Below are 20579 nucleotides of genomic sequence, written 5' to 3'. Positions count from 1 at the left end.
ACTAAACTGTTCTTCTGTAAAAAAAAAAAAAAAAGAAATTATCAATTCCCAACTTGACTCTCACTGGGATTAAACATGACAATAGGTCTGATCTGATTTCATCATCATTTAAAAAATCATCTATTATTTTTCACTATGTTTCTGTGTGGGAGCAAACTGTTGAAATCTTTACTTAATGTATGCTAAACTGATCTTCTGTAGTTAAAGAGAATCGAAAATGAATCGATGTGAATGGAAGGGGAGAGGGAGTGGGAGAGGGGAGGGTTGCAGGTGGGAGGGACGTTATGGGGGGGAAGCCATTGTAATCCATAAGTCGTACTTTGGAAATTTATATTCATTAAATAAAAGTCAAAAAAAAATTTTCTGTCTGTATATTTTCTGCATCCCCTGATGAAGCCACTAGTTCCCACAACACAGGACCTGTGTTTAAGTGTCTGCAGCATCCACATGGCTTCTACCGGGTTACTTATCAAAGGCACTCGCAAGTAACTGCTTCATAGTGACTTTGCCAAGCAGTCAGGTGACAGTCATAGGCCAAGAATGAGATGAAATCTTCCAGTCTGCCAGGGTGGGTGCTCGGAATAGACTGGTTGATTTAGCCAAATGAAGGGATGTGATATTTCTTACTTGTAGAGGTGCAAAAGGAAAGTCTTAACTGCTACCACTATAAAATAAGGCTAGTGATAGCATATTAGTGAAATAAAAACCATAGGTTTCAAACCTGAGTATCCGTGTACAAGAGAAAATATAAATAGGAAAATGTACTTGAGTGAGAAGCAGTGAAACTCTATTATAATGCATTTAAGGGAGTAAGTGGAACTGGCTTCATTTTCGGTTCTTTCACATGCAAAGTTGCAAATATTTTCATGAGGTTTTGGAGGAATTTGTATAACTTTAAAGTCATCACAAGGTTATCTGCATATACTATTGCAAAACCCTGGATTTATAAGGGGGGTGAGGATATAATTACTTTTGCCCTTAAAGGATTCTTAGAAGAATCACCGTTACAGTACTTCAGAAGCGACAAGCTACTGTGTTTTCCTACATGATTTAGATTTTGCCAGCATCAACTTCAAGCCCTGCTGCTGCTTTAACAAAGTGGAGTTACGACTTTGCAATACTTGGGACATTTTCCTACTCTGATGGTTATTCTTTCTTTTAACAAATGTGTATATGGAACAGTATTTTTCTGTTGACAAACAGACCTCTGCCAATTTCTGTTCTTCATTGAAAGTTGGTTTATTTGGATTGCATTATTATGGCACCTTACCTACTAGAGCTATTTCTGAAATGTAGTCAGAATGAAAAAAGAAATACATGAGCAATCCAGGCGTGTGCATTGACACAACTGCAGGACAATTTTGTGTCCCAGTCAGCATCATGTGGGGTGCAGCTGGTGGGTGTTGAACTGTGAGAGTCTTGTGTATCTGTAACGGGGGGATGGTGACGCTTGCATACTCCAGCTGGGGACATGAGGAGGCTTGGGGACAGTCCTCTCTCGGCGAAGCCTGGGTTGGCGCATGTCCTCAGATTTCAATTGGCTTTATAACAGGTTTCCTTATGTGCCTCATGTTGGCTCCAGGTTCACTGGGCTTAAAAGGAGCCAAAGCACCGTACGGTTTTGGCAGAGGCAGGGTGGCATCTGCTTCTGGGATGTAGGCGGTTGGACGCTGCTCTGCCGTCGTGTACACACCATTGGGCAGCTGGTGGGTATCTGCTTCCATGAACTCCTGTAAGGAATGAATTCTTGTTTTCAGTCTCTTGATAACTCAGAGGTCATTTCAACCTCAGGGCCTCCCAAAAGACACAGCTGGGGCCAAGCAGCCTCAGGCTGGGCTGGTTGATGTTTCCCCTAAAGGGATATGAAGGTATGAGGGTGGAGCTACTGAATTCTCTCTCTCTCTCTCTCTCTCTCTCATGCACGTGTGCGCACACACACACACACACACACACCTTCTCATTGGAACGCACTATATTGCTCAAGCATCACACTGTTCCTGGGGTTTCAGGTTTAAAAACTGATGGACGGGTCTGAAATGTACTGTGTATTCCAACCTCAGTACCTACCACCAAGCACTAATTATTTCCATGTTTTGACAATGTGTTTCCTTTGGTGAGTCAATGGAGATTAATGTCTTAATGGGACTAAAGTGGAATCAAGAAGAGAAAAATGAGTTCAGCTTGCTTTGAGCCTCAAGATCATCAAGATTTGGCCTGCTTCTCTGGAAAAGCAGAACACTCTCTCATTGCACCTAACAGAACTGTATGTGATACAGCAGACACCACAGGTAAAATCCAAGTGTTCTAAGATGTATGGTTCCAGGTGGTATGGAAATTACAGTACAGCCAGTATTTCCAGTGTGCGTTTGGAAGGTACCTTATTCTTGGGCTAGGGAGTGAGTAGTGATTCTCCTGAGGATGTCAACTTGACAAGCTAGGAGTGACTTATATGATCCTGGGATGTGAACTCCTTGGAAAGAGATGCCGGATTCTGTCCTAAGACAACAGAAAGGCCATGGGGAAGACAGGAGACTTAGGTGGATGTAGGTGGGTCCAGTGGTAGGAAGAGAAACAGGTGACACTGAGGCATGTGACACCAGACACAACAGGTACGGTGTCTGTAGGAGGCTACGGCAACCACAATGAGACTGGAGGCCTCAGAATGCAATTCGAGGCCCAGCAGCTGGACATGGAAGAGGCAGCTGTGGTCTGAGCAGAGGTACAATCGGTAAAGCCCGTGCCGTGCTGGTGGGAGCCCACTGTACAGCCACACCCCAGGTTGCAAGGCTGTGGGTGGGACTTGATGCTTGTGAAGGGTTTTTCAGGGAGTTCTGTACTTGGACTTGTCTACTTAATATCTGAAAACAAACTTCTTTCTAATGACAATGGGACTGCATGTATGACAACGTGGGCAACTTTTCAAAGGTTGAGCATGCTTTGTCTATGAAATGCTCAAGAACTGACCTGTTTGGAGTGCCAATGTGATGCCTCGAGGGGAATATTCTAGATGTCCTCATGGGACAGGTCACAGTCAAAATGCAGGTGCACTAAACATACTTATAAAATTAGCTTCAGGTTGTGTTGATGAAGAAACATAACTGAATTTGGTGTCCCATCCTCAAGATATCTCCGTGTGTATATATGCATATATTCTAAAATCATAAAAATCCCAAACACTTCTGGTCCCAAGCATTTTGGTAAGAGTGCTCAGCCTGTGTTGGGAAGGTTGACTCGCAAAACAGCCCTTGCTGGCACATCTTAGGGACGCAACAGAGCCAAAGCTTACCCGAGACTTCTCAGCCATCACCAGGGTATACATTTCTTCGTCTCGAAGTACTTTCAGCCATTCTCTCTCGATGTCTTTATTGAGGGGCAGACCCTTTTCCATCCTGGAACTGCAAGCGAAGATGAATTCCTGTTTCTCTCTGACTTCCTTCTGGAGTTCGATGGTCATGGCTTGTTTCATGGACAACTCGGCCACAATAGCCATCATTTTCTCAGTAGTATCTTTGATCTTTTTCTGATATCCGTTCATCTGGAATGAAAGAGCCTGAGGCTTAGTCTGTGTATCCATCCCCTGGTCACTGGAAGAGAATGGCAGGCTGCTGGCCATGCCTATGGGAATCATTCTTGCCCGAAGGAAGGAGTTGTTTACCTGGGAAGTCATAGAAAATGCGAACTGGAAGGGACCTCAGAGATTGAGCCCAACACACTGGTTGTGTAAATAAGGACAAGGAGAAAAGAAAGGGTCCTTTATCTGATTATTGGATTTCAAGGGGGAATAGTTAAGGATCTATATTAAATTTTTATTTATTTGAAGGGCAGACAGCAGAAGGAAGGTAGGTAAATATCGTCCCCCAAATACCTACAATAGCCATGGTTGGACCAGGCTGCAGCAGGGAGTCTACAACTCAGTCTGGATCTCTCACTTGGGTGGCACGGACTCAACTATTCGAGTCACCATCTGCTGCCTCCATGGTACACGTTAGCAGGAAGGAGATCAGAGCGGGGACGCCGATCCAAATACTCTAATATGGGAAGCAGGCACCTTAACCTGCTGCACCGCCTGCTTCCCCTAAGTGGCTACCCTAAAGAGGTGAGGGGGTGAGAGGGGAAGGTGTTTGCTTGATGCCCAAGTTTTCCTTGTTATTAGTTTGTCACTTAACCAAGAGAAAAACCAAGGAGAAGAAAACTATCTTTAGAAGTTACTCTGCTTGTATAAGCTAATCCTCAAAGTTCCCATGTGGAGAATGCTTTTTATGGAAACTGTTGCCTCAACACATTTGAATCGTTTTAGCAATACCCCTAAGTGGCCATTATTCCTGGGATGCATCGTAAGCAAGCATGAGCGCAACTGGGGAGAATTTGGCCAATAATGTGGAGTGAGCGGTGTTGCACAGGTTTAGCACCAATAAAGTTAGGACTAACTGAATAAATGATTGCAGAAGATAGGAAAGGAGTAGAATTGCAATTGGGGGGTCTGGTAAGCTTTCTGGCTTCCAGAGTGGGTAGGCTCAGGGTGCATCCAAAGCCAGTGTGGGACAGTGGAGTAGTGAGACTCCTTCGACCCAAAGACACTGCTCTCTCCTTGCTTTGTTTTTCCTTTGTAGCAGGGCTCACCGCCGACCTATTCCATGTGTGTTCGGCTCAGCAGTCATAGTCTGTTATTCCGTAAGAATACATTCTTCACGGGGTCAAAGACTATCTGTTTTATTCATGATGATATGCCCAGCTCCTGGAATAGTGCTTAGAATATGAGGCACCAAAGAAAATCACAATAGGATGTTTTCTGAAGGAATGAATGGGCCAGGACAGATTGGGGAAGCTCATTTTCATGCCCCAAACTATCCCTACCTTTCTCTCTTAATAGGCATACGCTGGTCATAGCTGCACATCTGTTGAGAGAAATGTTGGTGTTGGTGCATTCCTGGCCTCTGAAAATGTAGTAACTGATTATTGTAGACAAACTCCCTTAAGGGAGCAGGGAATATAAATTTTTATGACTGTTCTGCTCAGAACTGATTTTTTTTTTTTTGACAGGCAGAGTGGACAGTGAGAGAGAGAGACAGAGAGAAAGGTCTTCCTTTGCCATTGGTTCACCCTCCAATGGCCGCCGCGGCCAGCATGCTGTGGCCGGTGCACCGCGCTGATCTGAAGGCAGTAGCCACGTGCTTCTCCTGGTCTCCCATGGGGTGCAGGGCCCAAGCACTTGGGCCATCCTCCACTGCACTCCCTGGCCACAGCAGAGAGCTGGCCACAGCAGAGGGGCAACCAGGACAGAATCTGGCGCCTCGACCAGGACTAGAACCCGGTGTGCCAGCGCCGCAAGGTGGAGGATTAGCCTAGTGGGCCGCGGCATCGGCCCGGAACTGATTTTTAAGGAAGCATGTACTGAGTGAAAAAGACTTGTCCTGTAAAGCCTCAATGCTAAGTCATTACCATAAATCTAATTCAGTTAATGCACTTGTGTGTCTGTGTGTGTGCAAAACTGGCCAACCTCCTTTTTCCTCCATAAATTCAAATAAGCTTGGTATCAAGTTCTGAGACTTCCCATATTGCTGTTCACCTGGGAAACTGGCACGAGGAGCCATAAGCTATTTAGGAAAAGTGATACCCCTAAGTGGCTAAGGACACTTACATGCTCAGCTATGTAAGGCTTGCAACGGCTTTAGCTCATATCACACCCATCTCACAGATGAGGAAACTGAGACTTCAGATCATTCATAGGTCTAAATGTCTTTCTACTACTTGCCAGTTCTTCCTACTATGAAGAGATTGTGGGTGGCGAGAAGAGGCAAATGGAGAGCATGGAAGTTGGGGGAGGAGAGAGGTTAATCAGAGGCTCGGACTCAGCTCGCTGGGAGCGTCTCTGGCAGCAAGCGACCCCTGTTTCCATTTCTCTAGCATTGTGGCTGCCTCCAGAGAGATTCCGGAAAACGACTTCCCCAAAGAAAAGGAAATTGACTCTGCAACAGGAAGACAGATGACGCTTAAAGAAACACGGGCAAGGCCGATTCAGGCAGCGTTCCTGAGCTTAAGCACACTTAGCATTCCTGATTTCACGAGGGAGAGTTGTGGATGACGCAGCAGCCGCTGGGATGCATGATCAGCGGAGGCCGTGAGGGTTGAAGTCCAAGGGCGAAGGGTGGCCAAGGCAGCCCGAGGTTTGAAGTCATTTTCCGGGTAGTTGCTGGAACTGTTCCCGGAACAAGACTGCCTGTGTACGTGTTCAGTGGATTTGCTTCCACGGTCTTGGGAAACCAGAACAATGAGAGATAACGGCTGCCCTTAGGAGCCCATAGCCTGGGGTGCGAGCGTTACCATTATGTCTTCACAAGGCCTCTGGGGGGTGTGTGCACGCGCACGCACATACATGCGTGGTCAGGCTCAGCCTGAGGGAGCAGGCACGAGTGTGTTCAGTCACTATGATATCGCTGGCTTGCAAGGGCTGGGGGTCCACCTGCTCTGGGGTGCACGGTCTCGGGACACTGCCTCCCAGTCCCCAGCCTTTCTCCCCCTGGCTGCGTCCTTCAGTGGAACTTTCTATCGGTTCCTCCTCGACCCTGTGGCTTGGAAGCCCTCGTCTTGGTATTTTAAGGTTATTCAAGGAGGAAGCGCCATGGGACTGACCTTTCCTTCCCAAGGGGGCCCGGTGGTCCCTCCCCCACCCATGGTGTGACTGCCCTTTCGTGACCGGTCCCCGTCCCCTCCCCCGTTGCTGGTTCGGGCCGAGTTCTGGAGCAGAGCTGCTTGGTTGGATGGGAAAGGGAGGCCTTCCCGCCACTAGAAAGCGCGTGAACTGGAAAGGCTACAGGGTCATGTTGGAGCAATTATCTTGCTGAATCAGACTCCCAAGCTGTTACCGCAAAGCTTAGGTTTTCCTACTAGCAAGTGAATCGAGTCAGCAACTGAGATGGGAGCTTTTTTTTAGGCAATTCTCTAACCGAGGAGCGGAGCGGAGGGAGGGGGCGGGGCCGGCAGACCTTCTTGGCCAAGAGCAGCGTGTCCTCCTTGCAGGCCTGAGTTTTGCTGCACAGCCTGTCCGTGAGCCGGGACACCTGTTCGTAGATGAAGTCCTTCTCCAGTAACTGCTCCTCCTTTTTGGCCAGCCGAACTTCCAGCTACGGTCGAAAAACAGTTTTAACAGGAAGAGAGGAGGAGACACGTTTGCTGAAAGACCTCACGGGTATCCCCCTTCCAGATCACTCTAGGGGTCCTGCCCCGGGTGGGGTAGGGCTCTGCTTAGTCCCTAGCTAGCACCTGTGTCTTTCAGCTCTCCTGCTATTGGTCCCTGGAGAAAGGCAGCTGAAACCATTCTAGGGGCCAGAACCACTCCTCTGGGGCTGTAAGAGGAAGGAACCCTTGGACTCTGGAAACCACTGGATTTTTGCCTTCTCGCACTACGTGGCTGAATCAAGTTGGGACATTCTCCCCTGTGAGCTGAGGGTAGGCCTGCCCGCATGACACGCAGCCTCTGTGGGACTGCAGGTGCCAACGAGGGGGCACGGGGAGGTGATGTCTAGCAGCGACACTCACCTCGTCTAATTTTTCCATTATTTCTTCTTCGGTCATATCCTTCCCCGAGAGGAAGCGGGTTCTGTTCTGACCCTCAGGATTTAGAAACTGTTTCTCCAGGTGTTGGATTCTGTCTGTACACTGGGAGAACTGGCAGACAAGAGAGAAGCAAGCACTATTAAAGAACAAGCCTACAGCTCAGTGCATCTTCAAGGCACACAGCCCAGGCCTTGAGGGTTTGAGCAAGACCCACCCAGGCCAGGGTGGGAGAGCGAGCCAGCCCTGTCTTCTTCCCACGCCCATCAGCTGGGCCCCTGGCAAAACTCGGCCTCCGCTCTGCTCACTTAAGGTGCTGTGAGGCTGATACCTACAGTTGGCCAATAGGCAAGGGAGGACTTCCGGGACCATCAGAGGAAGTTGAGTTCCCATTACGTGTTCTACAAGGGTACTTTTAAAAGTTCAGGGAAAAATGGAATCGAAAGGTAAGTTTTCTTCAATTGCAAATTTTCTTTAAAAAAGAAAACCATGCATTGTTTAGCATAACCTACATTTTTTAGAAATGTTTTGAAGGCCACTCAGATTTGTGGGATGCTTTGTGGTTGCAGGGCTCAAATTACACAGCCAGCTGGGCTTTGGGCTCAGTGGTTAAGACACCTGGGTCCCGGGGCAGAGTACCTGGGTTCAAAACCCAGCTCATGACTCCAGCTTCCTACTAATGCAGGCCCTGAGAGGCAGTGGTGACGGCTCAGTAACAGGACTCCTGCCACCCATGTGATCAAGTTCCTGGCTCCTGGCTTCAGTTACAGGCATTTACATGGGAGCTCTGTCTTTCTGCTTCTCACATAAATAATTTTTTTACAAGATTTATTTCTCTGTACCTCTGCCTTTCAAATAAAGAGAATCTTCCATCTGCTAGTTTACTCTCCAAATGGCCTCAGTGGTGGGGGCTGGGCCAGGCCAGGCAGAAGCTAGGAGCTACTTCTGAGTCTCCGATGTGGGTGCAGGAGCCCGAGCACTTGGGCCATCTTTCACTGCTTTCCTAGGCCAGTAGCAGGGAGCTGGGTTGGAAGTAGAGCAGCCAGGACTCGAGCCAGCGCCCCTATGGGATGCCGGCACTGCAGGCAGAGGCCCAACCTTCTGACATTACAGCACCAGCCCCAAGTAACAACTTTTAAGGAAAACTCTATATCCTTCATCCCGTGGCAGTAGACCATGGGGAAAATCAAGGGAGCTGGCACACAGAATGCAGGACCCTGTGCTACCCATAGGTGTCATGGCACCCCAAAGAGGAAGAACATTCTAGATTGCTATGTCAGCACGACGTGCACACTGAGGACAGCCTGAGCCATTTGTGTCTTGTTTGCTAACCTCCCAATACAGGGTCTTACATATCTACTGCATTTGTTGAATCAGTGAGACTGGAGATGGAGGAGGAAATACGGTCACGCGTAGTTGCTGCTCTCGGGGAAGAGATGTGGAACGTGGTGACAACCAGGAGGCCTTGTTTTCCGCATTCCTGCTGAAGACTTGTGCCAGCCACAGGCAAGCCATTGACTTCCTCTAAGCCTTTGCTTCCCCAGTTGTCCAATGGAATCAACCCCATGATATCGAGCCTTATCTTCCATCAAATGGATAAGACCCCCGCAGGCTTTGAAAGGTTGTGGGAAGTGCGTGTTAGTTTCATCCCATTGTTCCGTGAACTTTCTGAAGATCCCTAGATATTTAAGAGCAATACAGGTTCCTGGAAGAAGAATTCTAAGTGGTGACGTATAGTTTTTTTCTTTTCTCTCCACTTTCCTTAATTGCCCTTAGTAGAGAATGGAAACTTGTATATGCGTTTATTAACAGCACTTAATGTTTTCTTTCATCAGGAAACTCAGTGAGGAACAAAAAATATGGTGCTTGCTTATCAAAGTCGTGCCTTGATTTTATTTCCTCGTTAACACTGGAGCAAAAATGGTTTATTTTTTCCATTAAAAAAAGAAATAGTTCTCTAGTATCCTAAAATGGTCCCTGGAGCTTCCAAGGTACCTAAAATAGATTCATTATTGCAGGAACCGGGAGACTGTGACTCATGTGAAGTCCTGGATTAGGCAGTGGGACAATTAAAAAAAAAGCTGTTTCCCAAAACGGGAAAAAAACGCAAACTTGAGCAGAATTCCAAGAATGATGCAAAAAAGGGGAAGATTAAAAAAAAAGGCACTGCAGCTCTAACAAATAACAGGATATGACAGGCATACGGCATGGCTGTGCAGAACACAAACCTGGCCCATCTGAAACTTGTAATCTCACGTCACAGCCCTCCAGAGCACAAAATGTGAGCAGTCGAGTGCAGTTGAAAGAAGAGTGGGAGTTGTTCCACTCAGCTGTTCATAAACTTTGAACCAGCTCTGGGGAGAGAGGTAAGTGGCAAGAACATGTAGTTGGCACGTCCCTCCTGGGTAGCACCGAATTCGTGTTTCACACTGCAAAACTGGTTGTGTGTGATGAAATGCCAAATAGATTTTTCGAAGAAGCATTAATTTTACCCATTGAATGGCAATACTGATTCAGAGTTAACACAAGGACTGTGTTTGCACAGTAGAGAAGAAAGTTATGTGTGCTCCTAAAGCCCTTTTGTTCTGTTGGGCATCTTTATAGTTGAGGATGAGCAAAGATGGACCTGAAGCCAAGTTTTAGCAAACAGGCGATTCTGTAGAAGGGAATGAGACAAATGAGGAGTTCCTGGGGGTGACCTGGGGTGAGGAGGCTGGGAAGGGAGAGGGGAGGTGAGAGAGGGAAAGAGGAGCCCGAGAAATCCAGCAACGTGTGTATGCTGCAGAGGTGCAACACTGGGGGACGGTCCCCAGAGAGGGAGTGGCTCCAGACAGCTTGGAAGGGCATGGATACCTGTGATCGTCTATGCCTTTCTGTGCTGACCCCACACACTACAGACAGGGACCCTGCGTGAACAGTCTCATGCAGGTACAGGCTGAGGCTGGGTGAGGGTGTCCCACAAGTGGATCACTTCTTGGAAGCAGGGCTCAGAACCGGAGGGAGGCTAAGACATTTCAACAAATCAACCTAAATCTGGGCTACTGTCATTGAAGAAATGAGTGGGAACATGGGTTAAAAAAAAATCCCCAAGAACCGAAATCAGGATTTGGGCATGTTTGTGCTAACTCAAAGGGCATGAAATAGGAAACTAGGACTATCATTCAGTTCCATGAACCCGTTTGATAGGGGAGAAGGAAGATAGCTAGATTAAGACCATGAATTAGTAGCCACACCTTCCTTGCCCCAAGTAATCCCATCCACTTACTTGTCAATCAATCCTATCCACCCCTTCCCCAGGATGTACCTCCCCTTTCCTGGGACCTGCGTGGGGGTGGTACCCTGTAGCCACTCCCCTTTCTAAGCTCATAAAAATCCTGGCAAAGGGGAAGAGGACTCTCTGTCTCCCCAAGGAAGCAGGGTACTCAAATCTCCCTCTCATCCTCTCCTTTCCTGGCCCACTCTATCTCAACAATGCCTGTGTATGCTTGCTTGCTTGCTTGCTTTTTCTTTTTTCTTTTTTCTTTTCTTTCTTTTTTTTTGACAGGCAGAGTGGACAGAGAGAGAGACAGAGAGAAAGGTCTTCCTTTGCCGTTGGTTCACCCTCCAATGGCTGCCGCGGCCAGCATGCTGCGGCCGGCGCACCACGCTGATCCGATGGCAGGAGCCAGGTGCTTCTCCTGGTCTCCCATGGGGTGCAGGGCCCAAGGACTTGGGCCATCCTCCACTGCACTCCCTGGCCACAGCAAAGAGCTGGCCTGGAAGAGGAGCAACCGGGACAGAATCCGGCGCCCCGACCAGGACTAGAACCCGGTGTGCCGGCGCCGCGTGGCGGAGGATTAGCCTAGTGCACTTTCTTCACTTTTAAATAAACTTTATCACTTTGACATCATATGTGTGCCTGTACTTAGAATGCTTCTCTAAGTAAGAGGCAAGGGCCTGGAATAGGAATTTAGACTCAACCTAACCTAGCCCACAACACCTTGACAAGATTAAAAAAAATTCTGCAGCATGAGCTAATGACATTGACTTACAAAACAAAACAAAACAAAACAACAAAACCAAAACTGGAAAACACTCCCCAGATTTTTGATAATTTTAAGTGTACTTAGATATCCAGAAGCAAATGTGGGGATACCCACATCTTCATTTGAGAGTGCCTAGGTTCAAGTTCTGGCTCTCCTCTGGATTCCTGCTCCCTGCTAATGCACACCCTGTAGGGGTGTGGGAACGGCTGGCCCACAAGCTAGATAAGCCACAAGAAATCATATGGTCTGGCCCTGCCACCGCCAATGCAGGTGGAACTTGAACTTCAATCAATCTACAGTGGCTTCTTTTCAAGCTGATAATGTTGTATGGCCCGTGAATGATATTATAAATATACAAATGACCCTTGGCAGGAAAAAGGTTCCCACCCCTGCCAGGGAGCACCAGGTACTGACTCAACTCCTTGGGTCCCTGCCACCTATGCAGGGGTTGCAGGTTGAGTTCCTAGCTCCTGGCTATGGTTTGGCAAGACCCTGGTTGTTACAGGCATTTGGGGGAGCGAACCAGCAAGTGGAAGATCTTGCTCTCTCCCCTTCTGCCTCTCAACAATATTAAGCAAACCCAGTGTTGTAGAAAACATGTTTTAGGTTAGAATTTGTTCCTTGCTACACTTGAATCAATGAGGAAAATTTAGGTTACAATTCTTCTTCATTAAGAAAAAAAATGAAGAAAGAACTTTATAACGCTCTTTTCTCGTTTACTATTTTCTGGTTGAATTGCATTGGCTTTATTCTTTTTTTTTTTTTTTTTTTTTTTTTTTTTTTTTTTTTTTTTTTTTTTTTTTGACAGGCAGAGTGCACAGTGAGAGAGAGAGAGACAAAAAGGTCTTCCTTTGCCGTTGGTTCACCCTCCAATGGCCGCTGCAGCTGGCGGGCTGCGGCCGGCGCACCGCGCTGATCCGATGGCAGGAGCCAGGTGCTTCTCCTGGTCTCCCATGGGGTGCAGGGCCCAAGCACCTGGGCCATCCTCCACTGCCCTCCCTGGCCACAGCAGAGAGCTGGCCTGGAAGAGGGGCAACTGGGACAGAATCTGGCACCCCGACCGGGACTAGAACCCGGGGTGCCGGCACCGCAGGCGGAGGATTAGCCTAGTGAACCGTGGTGCCGGCCTTTATTCTACTTCTTTTTTTTTTTTTTTTTTTTTGACAGGCAGAGTGGACAGTGAGAGAGAGAGACAGAGAGAGAAAGGTCTTCCTTTGCCGTTGGTTCACCCTCCAATGGCCGCCGCTGCAGCCGGCGCACCGCGCTGATCCTGGCAGGAGCCAGGAGCCAGGTGCTTTTCCTGGTCTCCCATGGGGTGCAGGGCCCAAGCACCTGGGCCATCCTCCACTGCACTCCCTGGCCATAGCAGAGAGCTGGCCTGGAAGAGGGGCAACCGGGACAGAATCCGGCGCCCCAACCGGGACTAGAACCCGGTGTGCCGGCGCCGCAAGGTGGAGGATTAGCCTATTGAGCCACGGCGCCGGCTTTATTCTACTTCTTAAAAGGTCCTGTCAAAGGCCAGGCAGCTAAGTTCTAGCAACTACAGAGACTCAGGAGGAGTCCAGTTCCAGGTGATGACCAGCGAACAGTATACTCTCTCCAGGCAACCTCCTGCCACACAGAGCAAGAATCCACAAAATAAGAGGGAGGCGGTTCCCCAGGCTCTTTCTGGCATGAAGGGACAGCGTGGTTAGCCTGGGGGGAGTGAGAGCCTAGAATCTGGAAGTTTTGAGCTGTGAGGAAGCTCAGCTGGCAGTACATCCTGGGAGGGTCTAAATTCCAAGAAAGGCAGAACAGGCAGCCTGAGGGAAAAGGGCAGCTCCGTGACTCGGAGGCCTGGAGCATCATTCAAAGGCATTTTGAAACAAGACGAGATTCGGGGGCTCTCCCAGGTATGAGGAGGAGCATGGTTTGGATTATGGGCAAGAACCCGAACAACCTACAGACTTAGCAAGCGGGCCGGGGCCCCTGGCCCCAGCGTGGGTCCCCCGACCTCTCTCCCCTACCTGAATCTGGAGCACCGTGAGGTCGGCGTCCAGGGCCCTCTTGACCGGCAGTAGCTTCTGGGTGACACGGATGTGTCTCTGCTCCTCTGCGATCTTCAGCTTCAGGAAGCGGATCTTTTCTTCCAGGACGTGGATTTCGATTTCCACGTTGAGTCTCATCTTCTCTTGGATATTTATTTTCTCATAGAAAATGCACACTTCTTCTTCCCGCTCTATCAGCTGGACACCGCTGTGGGCCAATGGAGAAGCGGAAACAATGTTCAGTGGGTGTGGTGGACGCTGCTTGACCAACCACGATGGTGCAAAAATACACATCAAGGTACCACCCCCCCCCCAAAAAAAAAAAAACAACAGGTCCTTAGCTTCCCTGGGGCCATGACAGGTAGTTTGGCATCTCAACACTGAGGCCGACCGTGTGGCTGTCTGGCAGCGGTGTCTCTGCCAGCACCACCAGTCTCCTGGGCTAGGAGAGAATGCCATTCCCAAGACATGAACAAAGGGGCCCCAGAGTCGAGTGTTTTGCAGCTGCTTTGACTTGGGCCAGCCTTGCCAACCAGGGCCTGGCCAGAAGTGCGCAGGCAAGAGGCCAGGGGAAGTGTTTGGGGAGCCATCTGCTCTTAGTTGTCAGGCTCTTTAGATTTTTTTTTTTAAAGTTAGAAATTTTTTTATGCTAATTTCCCCATCATCAGGCAAAAATCTGTCCTTTGGATTCATGCCAGGGGAAAGACCCCCTCTTTGAGAAGAGACTGTGGGGAGGAAACAAAGAATTCTCTAACTCCAGGGGCTCTGTTCTGGCACAGCTGATCCTGCCGGGGCCTGGCCACACATGCCTTGCTCACCTGCCTTGGTTTGTGCCAGGAGCCAACTAGGACTTTTCCCTCCAGGGGACACCTGCCAGCCCTGGGAGACTGTGTGGTGCCTCATGGGACCTTACAGCTCTTCCACCTGCTCCCCAGGCTCCCCCTTCGATCGCTCTCTTTCTCTCCACCCTCAAAGCAAACGTGCACGCAGTTGGCCGTGGTTTTGTCTTTCCCTTTCCTGAGGCTCGTCTTGTGATCAATTCCTCTTGACAACAGAAGCCAGGAGCCATGCTTTAATAAAGCACCATGCTGTCCTCTCGGGGTCTGGCACCCCCTGCTTCACACAGAAGCATGCACAATCAGAGTGTGATGGGAAAACAAGAATGAACCCAGACGTGGTTACTCGAGGGCAGCTGCAATCCCACACCCCGAGTTCTCTGAGCACAGTGCGGGAGGGCAGCTCTCAGATAGGAAATTGATGAATGCGGTAATTGCAGCCTGGAAGAAATAATGCTACTCCAAACATCTTATGTACTCGCTTTGCAAAGGAATGGGGAGGATGGTTTCTTATTTTCATTAAGACCAAACCTACCACAAAAATTGAGGCAAGTTCCAAAGACTTATTTCTAACCATTAGGCTGACAGAATCTGATCATATTGGAGGCGTCCTGAACGGTAGCCTGGAAAAGGACTTGGATCTTCAAACCCTCCTTGCCTGCTTCTCTTACGGGGAGCTGGATCAGCAGTGGAGCAGCCAGGACTCAAACCAGTGCCCACGTCGGGTGCCAAGTGTTCACCCTCTGTGCGACAACGCTGGCCCCCTGCCTTCTCTCGTACAAGGTTTCAGGCCAGTCACGAAGCCCCCTCCCCTCCAAAGCCTAAGACACCTGAGGTCAATGTCCTCACTCCGTGAAGCCTAGGGAGACAAAGGGGTGCCATTTCTCCGCAGGGCACCTCGGTACTTGGCTCTCACGCTAGTTCCTGCCGGTTACCTCTCATTGCGCAGCTGCACGGCTTTCTCGTATTTCTTGCGTAGCTGCACCATCTCGTCCTCGATCATGGTGATCGTGTTGGCGAGTCTGTCGATGTTGCTCAGCTGCGCCTCCTTCTTCTCTTTCATTTCCTGCAGTTTGGCCGTGATCTTGCCCACGTCGTTCTGCATGCTGTCTCGGATGGTGACGTTGTTGGCGTGTTTCAGGATGGAGTTTTGGAGCTCTCTGGGAAGATAATGGGATCATTCTTTTTGAGTTTCCTTCACCGGGACACAAGCAGTATCGCCATAGCGCTTGCTGTAGCGTGGCCTTTGGCAGGACGATAGCAGTAGTGACGGTGGACGTGCCTCATCGGATACTCTTCAGAAAGTTCTGTCCCGTTCCTAGGCCTCAGCTCCTCCCCCATCCAAATTAGGACATCTTTCCTTCGTGTCCCAAGCTTCTGCCATTCCCCCTTCCCCAAAGCAAGAGCCTGTAGTCTTTGGATACGTGCTGTCCCTTTAGGAGACCACACCTGCTAGAGGACATAGATGGTCTAAGTGACCCTAACCTTGGACTTAGGCTGGTGCTCGACTCAGGAGAGGGTCACAGGAAGTACTGAATGAAGGCATGACCTACATAAAGGGTGCTTGGCTTTCATGTTGGATGAGAATTGGATCAGGAAATCGTGTTTTTCATACTCTTCTTCCCTTGGTGAGGCCATTGTATAACATCTTTATGAAGGGAACCTGGGCAATAATGACCAATGGTAGAAGGTCATGGCTGTCGAGATTCTGGGGACCTGGGACTGACATAAATGAAAGGACCCAACAGAACCTGGCACTGGGCAAACAATACATTAATAAAACCATTTGCCACTCTTCTGAGGGTTTTTACATGGGTTCTCCCATGAATAAGGAAAAGTCCAATGCAGTATGAATTATTCTTAAGATAAGGAAAGTGAACCCAGAGAGGCCAGGTAGCTTGCTCAAGGTCACATAGCTAGTAAGTGTCAGGGCTGGGATTTGAATCCAGGGAACTACCTCTTAGGAACACTGTGGATCCTGGCTCCTGCAAGCCCATGAAATGTTGGCTAGTAAGTGCAATTGATCAGATGTATGCTATTTTTTCTAATTGGGCAAATGAAAGTCATATATATTATAGTTTATTTACTAAAAACATATGGCTCCCAAACATAAAGCAGAAGCCACTGTGCCCAGATGCTTAGAACTTTGAGCCAGGGCCCTGAAACACGCCTGTCTCAGCTCACACACATGTCACTGCTTCCTAGTTTGCTGTCCCCAGATCTTTCAGAGGCATAAAGGAAACAGAAGACAAGGCTTTGGAAGGACAATGGTTAGTACCCATGTACCTCTCTTGAGTCACTGCACCGTTTCTTAAAATTTCCAGTTCGTTTAATGACATCTTGTGCCGCTGTCTTATTTCATTTATTTTCTGGTGAGCTTTGTGAAGTAAGTTAACAAACTTGTTTCTTTCATTTCGCACCGTGTCGTACAGTTTAGCAAAATTTTTGAGTCTGTGAAAATACCAAGTATTTTTTTTTGAAACTTATAAAATAAAAATGGAGTTTCCTCCACCACCTACACAGACAAATCATGCAATTCTTTTACCTTCGGTGAATTTCTCGTTTTTTCTTTCTGTGGATCCTGATTTCGAGATCCTTTGCTCTGATTTCCTTAATGATGTTGTTATATTTTTGCTGAAATGTAAGAATTATGTGTGAAGTGAAGGCCACGTGAGCATTCCCATCCGTGGAGGAACATCCCGTCCTGGCCACGTCGGGACTGCCCCGCCTTCTGAATCCACCCACGCTGGCTGGGTCAACGGGTGGCTTAGGGAAGAGAAAGGACAGCAGACAAAGAATGGGAGCCTGCCTGCACAGTTTCGTTCTGAGGAAAACTGGGGGGAAACTTGGAGAGACAGGAGGATTCCTAGTAAGCTTGATAAACGTTATGAGTTGAACCCTCTTGAGCTGTTTTGTGAGAGACACAGAGGATTTTAAAGTGACTTCCCCTCTTTTGCATGTTGGGTGTGTTTTCCTACATTATAAAGCTCTAAGCTGAGACCAACATGTTGCATGTGAATATTTTTAAGGAAAGCTGTGATATTTCTAAAGTCCTAGAAACATACGAAGTACTAAATACTCCAGTTCTTCAAATTTAAAGATAGTGGTCACTCATCTAAGATAAGAAACATATTCAAAGATGAAGCGTTTGCTGGAAGAAACCAGAGGGAAGGGTTTCTATCAGTTTTTTTTCTGCCGAGGAATAATGAAAGCAAAACCCATTTGGCATGAGTGGTTGGAAAGAAACTCGCCATCAGAGATAAGACGGATGTGAGAAATTTACTTAATGTTATTCTCAGTGAATATGGGAATCAAGAAGAAACTAACACTTGGGTTACCATATAAAGAATCAACAATAAAAGTATAAAGAATAAAACATATTAAAATGTGGTATCATCTACCCCACCCTGAGGGGCTTAGCAACATTGCTTTTCCCTTTCATCTTTTGTCTTTTTTTAAGGCACATAGATGTGGTGTGAAAGTAGAATAAGATGGCCCTCCTTCCAAAGGAAACGACAGCTAATGTTTTGCAGACAAATTTCCAGTGCTAAGAGTACCCAGGGAGAGGAGATCCAAGATGGCTGAGTAGGGTATAGCTGCACTAACTTAAGCTATGCTGGGCTATGTAAAAACGAAGAAAGGACTAGTTTCCATGGGTCTCACTGATGGAAATTTTTGAAGAAGTAAAAAAAAAAGACTGGGACAAGAGGAGACAGATGGCTGTGAGCTGCCATCTTAGGTCAAGGTAGGAAGAAGTTGCTGTGTACCGCACTGCTCGCAGTTTCTGTGGGAAGGGAACTCCACTGGTACCCACTGACTTGGTCTTCAGCCTGGGAAGCTGACTGCGGGCTGAGCTACTGTCAGGGCTTGGGACAGAGCAGCTGCCTTGCTCCTGTCCTCCCCGCTCCCACACCCAGAGTGCTGTACTCCACAGGGAGAAGTCACCCAGTCCACCTCCGTTCCACCAGCATCATAGGCGAGTCAGGGCAACATGTGGGGCAAAGGACAGGTCCCCTGAATCCTGCAACTGTGGGAGTTTGGGGGCATTAGCCCCAGAACTATGCTTGCACATTCTGTGAATAAAGGGGACCCACCTTAGCTAATACCAGAAGCAGCCCATAAAACTCCCATCTTGGGAGATCTGGGTAATGTCGCCACTACACCCTGCAAACCCATGGCTCTAACCATTCTAAATTTCTCAGTGCCACTGGAATCTATGTGGTGGACACAGGCGGAACCTATCTGCCTTCCACCTCTCTGGACTCAAACCCTTGAGAGTAAAATCTCCTGTATACTTTGTAGTCCCCCTGTAGGACTGGAACAGGGTTCAGTTCACATCCCTTAGTCTAGGACTGGGGCTGTAGGTATTAGAAGCCAAGCACCAGTTGGACTCTCCTGGCAGGACCTGAGGAAGGGTCCATCTTTATGACACAGTCCTAGAGCCACAGAAATTGGGCCACAAGCCCTGGCATCTCCCAGGCTTGCCAGTGGGGCAAGAGGGTAGCCATCCCTGTTTCCTGCAGCACCGAGAGCAAGGCCCTGGTTATCACATCCACCAGGGACACCGAACTCTGTGGACCAAAGAAACACACCAGGGAAAATCGTATTCATCTCAAAGCCACATTTGTGTCTATAAACTGCAGCAAACTAGTCCACGGTGGCCATTATATACACAGCTGACATTGATTAAGATGAAAGAAACTACTCAGACTACACTCTTGGGCTCACTTAGAACCAAAGCAACAATCCAAGCAGCAATGCCCTGCATATCAACTGAACCATACAACGCTTTTACAATAAAACCTACTCCATAAAAAAGAGTACACCAGATGGGCAGACATCAATGTAGGGACACAGGAGACATAAAGAAAGTAGCATGACGCCTCCAAAAGAACACAGTAATCCCTGAGAATCAGAACTGAAATGAAGGAAATCGATGAAATGACAAATACAGAATTCAAAATAATGATTGTTAGGAAACTTAACAAGATTCAACAGAACACAGCTTAGAGAAATGAGGACATCAATGAGTGACGAGAATGAAAATATTACTAAGGAGATAAAATCTTCAGTTTGGTTCTTCTTAATGAGTTTTATCTCCAAAAATTCTATCAGTGAAATAAAAAATATGATTGAGAGCTTTAACAGCAGCATAGACCAAGAGGAGGAAGGAATTTGACCCCAAAGATGAGAATTTTGAAATAGCCCAGTTAGACAAAAATAAAGAAAAAATGAAGAAAGTCTATGTGAGGCTGGCGCCGTGGCTCACTAGGCTAATTCTCCACCTGTGGCGCCGGCACCCCAGGTTCTAGTCCCAGTTGGGGTGCCGGATCCTGTCCCGGTTGCTCCTCTTTCAGGCCAGCTCTCTGCTGTGGCCCGGGAGTGCAGTGGAGGATGGCCCAATTGCTTGGACCCTTCACCCGCATGGGAGACCAGGAGAGGCACCTGGCTCCTGGCTTTGGATCAGCTCAGTGTGCTGGCCGCAGCGCCCATTGAGGGGTGAACCAATGGAAAAGACCTTTCTCTCTAACTGTCCACTCTGCCTGTCAAAAAAAAAAAAAAAAAAAAAAAAAGGGATACTGGAGAGCGGCAAGATGGCAGAAAAGAAAGGGAGTACACTGATAGTCCGGGAAGAGACAGTTTAATAAAAGTGGAGATTCTGCAGGTTCAAGGAAGAATAGGGAAAGAAACAGCAGAGGAAACTGTTCCAGAACTAGTGATTCACAGTGGACCTGCGTGGAGAGCGTGGGAGCCCACGGTTTGGGATACCAGCGGCAGAATCAACACACCAGCTCTGGAATGTGAGGTGAGCCGAACCTCAATAGCCCCAGACACCGGTGGGCAAGTAGAAAGAGGAGACTAGAAAGAACGAGGCTTGAAACCCCGTGGGGAAAAGTTCACCAGGCTAACTAGAAGAGAGGAAAAAAAAAATGACCGATACAGACACGAATTTCTCTCTCTCTGCTCACTTTTTTTTTTTTTTTTTGACAGGCAGAGTGGACAGTGAGAGAGAGACAGAGAGAAAGGTCTTCCTTTTGCTGTTGGTTCACCCTCCAGTGGCCGCCGTGGCCTGCGCGCTGCGCCAGCTCACCATGCTGATCCGATGGCAGGAGCCAGGTACTTATGCTGGTCTCCCATCG

General features: G+C 48.1%; 1 protein-coding gene across 1 annotated transcript in view; it reads right to left on the bottom strand.

Moving 5' to 3' along the window:
- Nucleotides 1-1220: 1220 nt before the first annotated feature.
- CCDC146 (coiled-coil domain containing 146) overlaps nt 1221-20579 on the bottom strand; it is a 205739-nt gene continuing 186380 nt past the window's right edge. Inside the window, exons 12-19 of the mRNA XM_002712021.6 lie at nt 16985-17073; nt 16726-16890; nt 15375-15599; nt 13583-13811; nt 7537-7665; nt 6984-7121; nt 3287-3535; nt 1221-1730 (exon numbers count right to left, since the gene is read on the bottom strand). Of these exons, the coding sequence (XP_002712067.3) occupies nt 1527-1730; nt 3287-3535; nt 6984-7121; nt 7537-7665; nt 13583-13811; nt 15375-15599; nt 16726-16890; nt 16985-17073 (1428 nt within the window). The 3' untranslated portion in view covers nt 1221-1526. The remainder of the gene's footprint in view (nt 1731-3286; nt 3536-6983; nt 7122-7536; nt 7666-13582; nt 13812-15374; nt 15600-16725; nt 16891-16984; nt 17074-20579) is intronic.

This window comes from Oryctolagus cuniculus, chromosome 3 (genome assembly GCF_051225735.1).
Source record: "Oryctolagus cuniculus isolate XC-2025 breed Fujian yellow rabbit chromosome 3, ASM5122573v1, whole genome shotgun sequence".
NCBI lineage: Eukaryota > Metazoa > Chordata > Mammalia > Lagomorpha > Leporidae > Oryctolagus > Oryctolagus cuniculus.
This window is presented reverse-complemented; position numbering and strand designations above follow the sequence as displayed.